At 29.0% G+C, this 11,950-nt stretch overlaps 1 protein-coding gene across 1 annotated transcript; it reads right to left on the reverse strand.

Moving 5' to 3' along the window:
• Positions 1-9,688: 9,688 nt before the first annotated feature.
• On the reverse strand, positions 9,689-11,048 carry LOC114713675 (cyclin-U2-1-like). Its single transcript, XM_028898348.1, has 2 exons — positions 10,539-11,048; positions 9,689-10,037 (listed from the first exon to the last, which is right to left on the reverse strand). The coding sequence occupies exons 1-2, from the start codon at positions 10,958-10,960 to the stop codon at positions 9,773-9,775; spliced, it is 687 nt and encodes a 228-aa protein (XP_028754181.1). The 5' UTR covers positions 10,961-11,048; the 3' UTR covers positions 9,689-9,772.
• Between the last annotated feature and the right edge of the window lie 902 nt (positions 11,049-11,950).

Here is an 11,950-nt window from a genome sequence, read left to right on the forward strand (position 1 = left end):
AATTCAAAGAAATTCGATTGCAAGAGTAGTACAAAATTACAAATGAAGGGAGAAAGACACAGATTTCGGTGGATGCATGGGTCACAAAGTTACAAACATTTATTTCTTTCTTTCTTTACCTAGACCTCATATTCACCAAAATAGAATGCATATCTTAAGAGAGTCAATGATTTAAATTCAAAGAAAAACATGTGAGGAGCGTTATATGAATTTAATCTATTTAATATAATTTTTTGGTTTTTTTTATCTTAAATAAAATGTAAACAGTACAGGTGAACAGAATTTTGGCAGCATTTAATTTGTAGGTATGAGGAGAGAAAAGTGAGATTGACAAAATTGTTATCCAAATTCTCAATCCAAGGAGTCACTCCATGTCATGTGAGTGTGAGACAAACTCACGAAATATTTGGCTACGATTATGCTTTCATTCTCACTTATATATATATATATATATATATATATATCTCTCTGTGTGTGTTCTCACCTGTATATCCTCTCTTTATGTCTCACTCAGTCTCGCCAACAATGGCTTCTTCCATCACTTCCATCCCTTGTCTTCTTACCTATCCACAAATAATGTGGGAACCATCAAACTTTAGTACTTTTTCGACCAAAAAATGTAAAATTAATTTACTTTGGGATGTAAAACAAAGAAGAAGAGAGAGAAGAGATCAAAAGAAATAGAAATAGAGGAGGGAAAACGACAACTACAATATCATTTAATAATCATGTCTAGTTTGTACAATGAAAACTCTATATCTACTTATACTAGAATAATAATAAAAATATAAATAATGATAACAATTAATCTTAATAATAAAAATATAAAATACTGATAAATTCAAATAAATCTTAACATAATGATAAATCCAAATACCTTAGAATTATAATTAATCCATAATTATTTCCTATCCCATATTTCATCGTTTTGATTTTTCAAATGTAAAACCTCAAATCATTTTATTTATAATTTTTAAAACTACTTTAATCGATTTTATATGCCCCTCTGGTTCAAAATATAAGCATTAAATATGGGCTTAGTTTTTTTTTATAAGCATCAAATTGAATTTGTATGATCATTTAATGCATTAGTTTTTTTTTATAAGCATCAATTTGAATTTGTATGATCATTTAATGCATTTTTATTTTTACTCGTAACTAATTATATGCCTCTTTCATCTTTTTTTTAAACTTATTTTCTCTTATCTCTTTTTCATTTATTCTCTCTCCCACGTAGTCTCTTTATAAATAAAGGTATTTTAGGAAAATAAGTTACAATTTTAACCAATTTTAACCAATTTTTTAAGATGCAATTATTTGATGCTTAGATTTTGAATAGAAGGTAGAGGTAAAGAAGTTTTCATTAAGAGACAGTTTAAATATAAATAATAAAAAAGATATTTTATAGAAAATAATACATGTTTTGTACATTAACTAATCTAATAATTAATATTTTAATCTCTCTATAGTAGTTGTCTAGTTTCTCCATTTTAGGATCAGACGGAATATATAATTAAAATAGAAATTGGATCAGTTGGTAAGGATGTGACTTATATTTTGATAAGCGTGAGTTCAGACTTGTTATTGTTGTGAGGATTTTATTAGTGGAAAATTGCTAAATGATTCTCTTTGTAAATCATGATTTACAAGTTTGGAAATTTTAATTTACTGATGTTTTAAAGACAAGTGATAAGCGATATTCTTATATTCACAAGTGAAGTTGGAGGGTCTCTTTCACCCAAAAAAAAAAATAGAGGTTCGTAAAAAAAATTAACAACTTGTTTCAACTTTCAACATGCAATTAACAAGTAACCATGCACTTAAAGATTTAGGAGTGAAAATGGTAGGGTGTGCTCTTAAATGATCCTCCTTCATTTTATTTTCCAATATAGTCCCTCTTTTATTTTCAATTTCCTCGCATGGTCCGTAAATGTCATTTTCCCAACTTAATATATCCACCGCGCACTTCATGCCCTCCAACATGATGCTGTGATGGAAGGATTTAATATATACATATAATTAAGTATCATAAAAATACTTTAAATGTGTAATTTTGTAAATTATGAATGGTAACATAAAAACAGCAAAAAATTACAAAGTATACATAATAATTTTAATTATTTAAAATAAATTTTTAAGTGAAAAATTACCATCACATGAAAGCCTCTCTTTTTAATTTTTATCCCTCCCCTCACTATTTCTCATTTTCTCTCTCAAAAATAACTCCATTCCCACCAAATTAAACATGATATAGAGAAAGGGAAAATAAATTTGACTGGATTATTTCCACATAGAGTATTAGACTGCTGGTATCTTCTTTTTTATTTTTTTTCCTAGCATTATCTGACAATAGCAGAATTATTTGTATAATTAAAAATCTAAATAAATAGCAAATCAATTTTGGCAAATCAATAAAGTTATCCATACATGACTTGCAAGGGATTAACCCATAAACATAATAATGCCTTTGGATGATAAAAGGGCATATAATAATCAATAAAAGGTTACGGCCTTTTTATCAAAAGTAGTACAAAATGTGTCAATAATAGACGTCATTAATTGGAAAAGTGGAAGAATTATGGAAGTTTCCATAATTCCCATTTGGCAATCTAGGCATATTCCCACATGCATGTCTCCTCTATCAAAGGAGATGTATTGGTAATTAAGAAGAACAAGAAAATGTAAAAAGAGTTAATAAAAAAAGAAGAAGGAATGAGACCAACAAAAGTCAAATGTTAGAAAAAGAAGATAAGAGACGTGGAATATGTAAATGATCGCTTGGTAGAAAAATTGCACATGGCTTTCGTTATACAAAGTTCTATTTTCTTTTTTAATTTAATTCTTTAGTTACCCGTAGGACAAGTTTTAAATTGCCATTTTAGTCAACTTGTTTTGTAATTAAAATCGTGCATTATTTTTATAGGTAAAAAGAATTGCAAAGAGAGTTCAAAAGAAAATTTAACAAATTTGTGCAGAACCAAGAAAAAAAAAACCATTCCTAATCAAAATTAAATCCAAATCTGACTTTTTCGCCCCTTCCACATGCCCAGCTTTCCAGCTCCACAATGCCAAATTACCGCTGCAAATTAGTAGGCAAAATTCATTGCGTTATCACTTACTTGACTTCATGATATATTCACAGAAAATTAACATAATATTTTTTGAGCTGGGAAAAAAAAAAAAGAATTAGCCCCTTGTCTGATTTGATAAGTTCAAATAGGTTAATTGGATTGGATTTTAGTTTTTTCTAATCTCTTCCTGTTGAGCCTGAAACGATTTTTTTTTCTAATTAAAAAAAGAAAAAATTAGCAGTCAGTAAGATTTTTATTTTGGTAACTTTATTTTATTACATTACCTGTGGTAATTGGTATACATATAAATGTTCCGTTTACTTATAAATTAATGCATTTTTATTTAAATATTATATAATTTTGATTACGATTGGATTTTATACCCCGGTTCAACCTTGGACCGTTGATCGTCCCGTTTTGATTTGTTAGATGATCTACCCGATTTTCAGTACAAAAATGAAAATAATTTTTTAATTTTTTTTTGTAAATAAATACAGCTTTCTACTTTCTTTTTTGATACAACTGTTTTTTCATACTTTCTGTTTTTTTTTTTTGGGTACAGTTTTTCTTTTCTGCACGGTTTTACTTCCAATGCAGAGAGAGGGTGATTTTCAAGGCTTTCTGAAATGAGCTGGTCGGGGCAGAAATGTCTAGGAGCCCATGCTCAAATTATTTGTTTTATAAATTACAAATCAGAGGTTACTTTAGTAGCTGATCCAAATTAGTGTTTTATTGTACCAAAAATATTTAGTGTTTTAAACTGAATTTAAGGCCCAAATATCCTTTGTCAAAAAGGCCCATTTCACAATAAGGGGCCCAAATATATCGAATGGGGTCCATATCTTGATACGTACCCGTGTTTCTTTTTCCCCTGCAAAAAAAACACAATTGAACAAGATTGTTTCCAATACAAAGATACTTGTACTTTAAAAAAATAAAAAAAATTACTATAATAATAATAATAATAATAATAAAGGCTTTTTTTTTTGGAGCTGGAAATAATATGGGCTGGTTTGAGAACACTTAAAACAAGCGTTTTTGAGCTTTAGGAGGGAAAAAAAACTACTTTTGCATATATGTATGGCGAGGTTCATTGAGCTCTTATTGTTTTTCGTTTTGTTACCTCTAATGTAATATGATAGTTATATACAAGAAATATATTTTTCTTCCAAAAAAAAAATTTGTATTCTTTTTTATGTCTCTGCTCATGTGGAGATAAACAGAATATCTTCATAAAACTCAAGACACTTATTTGTACATTGTCCTTTCAAAACCGTAATAAGACAAACTATAGGAAGATTCTATGATATAATACAATTAAACAAACTACGAACATATATAAAAATGCTAAAAATCCAAAGAGAAGAAAGAAATGGGATTTGCCCCCTGCCAACTCGGCATGATTGGGTTGGAAAATTTGGTAATTAACAACTCAAAACCTCACGTATTGTGTGTGTCACAATAATTGGTGTAATATTTGCCAATTTTATAGTTGCCCACAGGCGACCGAACATGAAGCCTTAGCTTGAATGGAGAGAAAATGGAAGAAAAAAAAAGTAGGAAGAAAAACCATAAAAAATAATAAATTTTTTTTAATTATCTCCAATTCTAAATATGAAAGCTAGTTCATGATTTTATTTTCATTCTGAATATAAGATGTTAATTTGATTTGTCTTTCAAAATATTACTATTAATTAATTGCACATATTAAAGAGATTTTTATTAAAGGGTAGTTTTAATACAAAAAAAAAATAGCACATATTTTTTCATTAAAAAAAACTAACTTAACTAATTTTCTTAATTTGGGGGTTTTTTGTTAGGCTTAGGGATAGGGACATAGATTAATGTTGGGTGGTTAGAATAGCATAAATAACTCAAAAGCATTATGAGATGATGGGTCGTTATATTAACAATTCGTTTATTTTGTATCACTCAAAGTGGCATAAGTTTGGTAGACGCGTTCCCCTGTAGGGCTTGTTTTTCTCTCCACAAACTTCCTCCTCTAATTGCTTTTAAACAAATATCCCAATCACTTTGAGCCATTGGTAAGCTAAGACCTGTCTACAATATTGTTATATTGGCCTAAATTGCAAGCTGGTTGTACGCAATTAAATTGCAATTATTCAACTTGCTTTTTAAAGCGTCACGGCATCTCTTTGAGAAATATGCCTACCATGCAAATTAAATTTTTTAATAGGCAAATATCAAAAAATGAATTAGACTTCGATCTTAATCCATGTAGTTTTAAATTATCCGTTTTGATTCCTATAATTTCATAAAGAATTAGCTTAAACCTATAACTTTAATAAATTTTTATTTTTATTCATATATTTAAACTTAGACTAAATCCTTGTAAAACTATAGGAACTAAAACCAGCGATTTGAAATTATAAGTATCAAAACCAAAATTCGGTCACATTATAAAAACTAATAATAATATTAACTCCTGAAAAAAAAAATTCATACATATTATTGCAAATAATTAAATGAAATATTTTAGAAAAATTAATACATATTTTTTTAACAAATAACTAATTTAAGTAATTTATTCAATTTTTATGAATTACTTTCTATCTTTTATATTTAAATTAGAGTACGGATTATTCTGTTTGATAAATAACATCGCCGCCTTCAACAAAACACTCAAACGCGTTACGCGCCCACGCATCCTCTCTCCTGCTCGCGTGCACACAAATTCTCTTCCCCCCTATGTACATGCATACATGCGTTCTCATCAAACTCACGAGTTAATTCTACGAGTTTAATATTTTTATACTTTTAGTTAATAAAATCGTCTTGATTTATTTTTAAATTTATGATAACTGTAAGCTCGATTAAACTTACAAGTTGATTTACCGAGTTTACCGTTTTTACGTTTTAAGCTTACAAAATCGCGTCAACTCGCTCTAAAACTCATATTAAATTTTTGGAATTGATTATATTTCGTGACTTTATATAATGAATTTTATAGAAATTTCTTTGTTAATGTGATAAATTATGAATATTAATGGATATAATTTCAATTATTTAAATTTAAAATATATTTAAATAAAATTGTTCTTATTTTTTATATATTAATTATTTGATTATATACTTTTAATATCAGTTTATTAATAAAAGTAAACTGTTACGAGTTCATGATCCGAGTTTATATCATTCTCATGAGTTTGTTTGAACTCGTGAGTGTGACAACCTTGCATACACACAGATATATATAATACACACACAATTCTATAAGATAAAAGCCAGTTGATTAATATAAGTAGATTAAAAAATTTATTAAGTTAGTTATTTATAATAAATGAGTGTTGTCTTTTCTAAAATACTCTTACTAATCATGTATATTAGTTATATCTATCATTTGATAAAATCTTTAACATATACAAGGAATACTTTGAAAAAAAATAGATAAATATAAGAGATAGAATGAATTAAAATTTTATATTTAAAACCAAATTAAAAGTCAAATCAGTTCTTATATTATCGCCGATCCTTAATATAAGAGTTAGTTTATTTAATTCCATGCACTTATATCTTGGTGAAAGAAAAATAAAAAGACTAAGTCCAGCTGAGTTTTAAATAGCTAATAAAATATAATAAATAGCTAAACAGAGGTTTTCAATTCTATTAAAGAATGATTGTTAATTACCCTCCTTCACCAAAAAAAAAAAAGAATGATTGTTAATTGCTAGTAAACTTTTATAATAAATACTAAATGATCAATGAATTACAGTGAATTGTTAAACAATCGGTGTCATCCTAGGCTCATCAATTTCAGTGCGTTTTTATGACATTTTGCAATTTCCAATGTTTTTATTTTATTTTTTCAAAAAATAAATTTTTTTTTTGAAAAGAGAGAGAGAATAGAAAGCGTAGGAAAAGACGGAAAAAAGCAGCATGGGGTTGAAAAATACAAAAGGCAGCCTCATTGCATTATCATTATTGTGATGAGAATAAATAAATAAATAAAATTGGTTGTATGGTGACTTTTGGGGGTCCCTGAGATCCGTATTTTGGATTATGATGGGCCACCAACCCAACACATCCTCTCCGCGTGCAAACCAAAAAGTACGCATTACCTTCATTTTGTATTTATTTAATTAAAGATGCTGGAGTTTCGAATGTCCTTACTTGCCTTTTTTTTTTAAAAAAAAATTATTAGTTTAAAAGATATACAGATGTATAATATGTAATATTCACTTTAAATCAAACTAGATGCGTAGGACTGACTTGAATGATGGATATTATATAGACAAAATATGAAGAAAAAAAAGTTAGGAAGAATTCAAATTTAAGAAATTGAATCTCGGCTCTCTCTGTTTTTTTTTTCCACCTTTAATGTGAATTTGGAGAAGAAATAAATATATAAAATGCTACCTTTTATAACAAATCTTCATTATTATATTAGATTATACTACCTCCGATCTTCAATATAAGAGTTTGTTGATTTTTATTTTTATTTTAAATATAAGGCTTTAATCCACTTTGACTCTTATATTTATCTATTTTTTTCTCTAAGATAGTCTTTGTAATAATGATAGCTCTAGTCAATACACTTAATTAACAAGGATATTTTAGGAAAGATAACATCTAGTTATTATAAAAAAACTAACTTAACTAGTTTTCCTTCTTCATTATTCAAAATAATTCAAGGAAATCCAAATTTAAATATAATATTACCCAAAAAAAATTAGGGAAAATGGCCTAAAAAAAGTTAAAAATTATAATGTTCTAATTCAGGCACATAAGAGGTCAAAATTCTTGGGGAGGAAGTGATGTCTAATTTAGTATTTTGTAAATATAGTTAAATGACAAAATTATCCTCGTATTAAAAAGTTTATTAAAAAGTTATGAACTGGCAATTACAAGTATTAAACAGCATATGAGGAAAAATGTACTAGTAATGACAAGTTATTTATTAATAAGTTGTGAACTGATAATGACAAGTATCGAATAACTAACAATAAGAAATGTATCAGTAATGACAAGTTTGATTTTTTTTTAAAAAAAAATATAATATAATGACATTTTAGTCATTTAAATATCATATCAAACACTACTTTCTCTCCTAGAATTTTGAGCTCTTAAATGTCTGAGTTGGAATATTGGAATTTTGAAATTCTTTTTGTATGTTATTTTTTCAAAAAATTAAAAAGAAAAAACAGATTTAAATACTGATGGAGCCTCTTCAGTGGGCCCAACCGATGAAAAAGATGTTCAACTTATAAAGGTCCCAGTCCCACAAATTCATTATTCATACCCATCATTATGAATAGACTTTAATTTTTTAAGTTCTGTTGTAATTTTGGTGGAGTTTCAAGTTAATTATCTACTACTAGATATCCCTTCTAATAAAATGAAGACAAACGGCAATTTGAAAATCCACAACTTTAAAACTGGTGGTAAATATTTTTTAAAAAACAAATTACATTTCTACTAAATAATAGTATGTTTATAGTTGATGTCCATTCATACTCTATAGGATGGCAATTGGTTTTTCAGATATTACAAATATATTTTGCTATATTAAATTCAAAATATCTTTGTGACATAAAAAAGTTAGAATCATTGTAAAAAGCATAGTTTGGGAGCCCCAGTGATACTTGATAACTGTCAACATATAAAGTCTAAATTGTTAAGTGTGATTTTTTCCCCATAAATCAAGCCTTGATTTTAGCTCTTTTCCCTTGACATGAAAAGAGTCATAAATCCTAATAATTTCAGACAACACAAAATCAATCAATTGCACATGCAAAAAAAGAAAAAAAGAAAAATCCCAATATTCATTTGTTTTTACCAGTGAATCATAATTGACAATAAATCCTTTTTTACTTTAAAAAAACAAAAAGAAAAGAAAACACGGCGAGTTTCTTTGGCCCTTTAGCGAAAAGGGAAAAGAAAACTATTTCAAATTAAAGATTACTTGTGAGGACGAAGATGTTTGATCAAATGATTAAATTGCTTTCTATTAAATGAAAATAAAAGTAGATCCTCTCAGCTTGGAGAAGGCAAATTGACAGGGAGCCAAAATGAAAACTTCTTGTCAGAATGCAGAATTGAAGCAGAAAACATAATTTTTCACCCATAGAATGTTCAAGAGAACAAAATCATTGATTTCACAGCGAAAGTCAAAAACCCAAAATATCATTTTTCATAAAAAGAGTCTAAAAATATCATCATCAGTTTAGGATATAATCTTCAATACATGCATTAGTCATAAATCATGGGCCATGACAGGGTCAAGGACTCATCAGGGAGAAATAAAATCTTAGAAAATCATCATATGAACAAAGTTCACTATACTTGCATGTTTCTGGCCAAGAAATCAAACTCGTACATTCCAATCATTTTGCATGGTCTACCAATGCCAAAAAAAAAAAAAATCTCTTTATCTCTTAATCACCCCTCAAATACATTATATACATCTATCTCTCTCATTGTTAAAAAAAAAAAAAAATCCGAATTATACATCATATTCCAAACTCTAACTTCCAAATAAACCTCTTTCACAAGAATTCTATCCTTTTGTTACAACAACATGGTATTGCAATTGCAATAAGAGAAATAAACATATCAGATCAGCTTCTAGTGTTGTCGTGCAGCAGCAGCAACAGAGAATTAGGTCTCTTTCTGTGGTTTTTGCATTGCAAGCAGAGAAGAAAGAGACCAAAACGCAGAAAAAATTTCCTCATGAATTAATCTTACAACATCACACGACCAATCTGAGTATAACCCCTTTCTTCTCTGTGCCTTGTTTTGATTTCTTCTGCACATCTCAGTGTTCTCTCTATGTGATAGCCTCCTCCAATGCTCACTTCCCTCTCCAAATGGCTACAATAACTCTCAAACACGCTTACATTCACGTGCAGCTTGAACCCCATCATGAACAGAAATTCCACCTCCAAGTCGTTCAATTCTTTTGTTGTCAACCCACCAACTCTTGCAAAATATGAATTTTTGTAATTCCTGTCAAATCAGATGTTTTCAGTACAATATGCCCAGTTTTTTAATCCAAGAAAGTGGACTTTAGGAGGAAGAAAAAGACCTATTATCATACATTTTGACATCATGGACCACAAATATCGGTTACCAAACAACTGGAAATTGTATCCTTTCTTAGCTGTTACCAAGTCGTGTCAGTGATTTGAGATTGAAATGAAAATAAAGTTTTTTTGTCGCAATTTAACAAACCCCGTATGAAATTTGCAGTAAGATGTTGAAGTTCATATAGTAATTAGCACAAAGTTTATGGAGCTTACCAATACTCTAATACAAATTACCAAGAAATGAGGATCCCCAAAAATCAAGAAGATGAATATCAACAAATTGAGTGCAGTTAATGAACCCCATATCAAATTTGCACAATCAGAAGTTGAAGCTAAGCTAAAAATGAGTCCCTAAGTTATTGCATTTCAGGTGTTTGTGAAAATTACCAATAGAAACCAGCTACGAAAAAAGAGAACTCACATGTCTTCGACATACTTAGAAGCCACCATGATAGTTGTAATGAGAAGCCTGTGGACGTTTCTTGAATTGATTCGGAACCCAGGATTGTTCTGGCAAAACCGATCAATGTAGACATAAGCGACGACATAGACCGATGGACCGGCACGAGTGTATCGGGAAATTCTCTCTAAATAGGACTGAATAGTCAAATCTGGGATCTCTCTGCAATCGAAGATGCTAATGCCGATTGATTTACACAAAGCCCACGAACAATTCTTGACGATCCTCTCGGTTCTGGCCAAGCTCCTCTCAATCACAGAAGCTACAACGTTTATCACCAATGGCGTGTTGGAATCTTCCTGGTATGAGTAGGAATAGACATCAGAGCGAAGCTTTCTTGGGGAAATGACAAGGGAAGAAGAACAAGAAGCAGCAGCAGCCATGGAAGGGAAGATGAAGGTTGTTTTGAAAGCGTTTGCAGGTGGTGTATTGTGGAAGACGATTTGGGAGGGGGCATTATATATTTGGGAGAGAAGAACTTTGGGCACAAAAGATGAATTAAGAAATTGAGAATAAAGAAAGTGAGAATGAATAAAGAAAGAGAGAAATGAGATTGGTTTTGGACAATTTTGTTTGGAAGGCGCGTGGAAACTTTCAGGATGGAATAAAAATTGCAGAGCAAATCATTGTTTTTTTTTAATCTCAATTAAATCTAGTTTAAATAATAAAATTGAGACTTATACTTCTAACAAAAATAGTTTTTCAAATGACAAGAGCTAGTTAGAGGCAATAAATAAGATTAGGGGAGTATTTCCCCGGGGAGAGAAAAAAACCTACACTTTTGCGGGGATCGTTCAAAATCACAATTAACTAAGCTATAATGATTAGTCTTATGAAAAAGCTGTTTATAGTTTAAAATATTGTCCGATAATTGTTTTCCAATATCATTATAAATTACTTCTGGTACTTAATATAATAGTAAATTGACTAATTTAAATAGATTAAGAAAATTAGTTATGTTAGTTATTTGTAATAAATAAATATTTTTTTAAACATTATTGTTAATCAAGTGTATTAGCTAGAACTATTATTATTATAAGGACTACTTAAAAAAATAGATAAATATAAGAAACAAAATGGATCAACTTTTATATTTAAGATCAAAATAAAAATCAAATAAGTTTTTATAATAAGAACCGAAGGTATTATGTTGTTTTGTGATAGGAAAAATATACTACACGCTAACTAAATCACAATACATAAATGAGATTATTTGAAGGGTTCAATAAAAACTGTGTGTATATATTGAATTATTGCATCAGATATAGTAATTGAAAAAGGAAACCAAACCATGAATGTGTGTGTGTGTATTATGATGGCCTCCTCTTTGTGAAGAGCTGAAAGCAAAGTAGAAACAGAACCAGCTAAGCTTG

This window comes from Neltuma alba, unplaced genomic scaffold, assembly GCF_004799145.2.
Source record: "Neltuma alba isolate B1F8T4 unplaced genomic scaffold, ASM479914v2 tig00011443_pilon, whole genome shotgun sequence".
Classification (NCBI taxonomy): domain Eukaryota; kingdom Viridiplantae; phylum Streptophyta; class Magnoliopsida; order Fabales; family Fabaceae; genus Neltuma; species Neltuma alba.

Excerpts from the sequence above, each read along its gene's own strand:
- LOC114713675 (XM_028898348.1), bottom strand. The coding sequence starts at position 10,960 with ATGGCTGCTGCTGCTTCTTGTTCTTCTTCCCTTGTCATTTCCCCAAGA. Across the intron at positions 10,038-10,538 it reads TCTAAGTATGTCGAAGACAT|GAATTACAAAAATTCATATT; the intron begins GTGAGTTCTCTT and ends CTGATTTGACAG.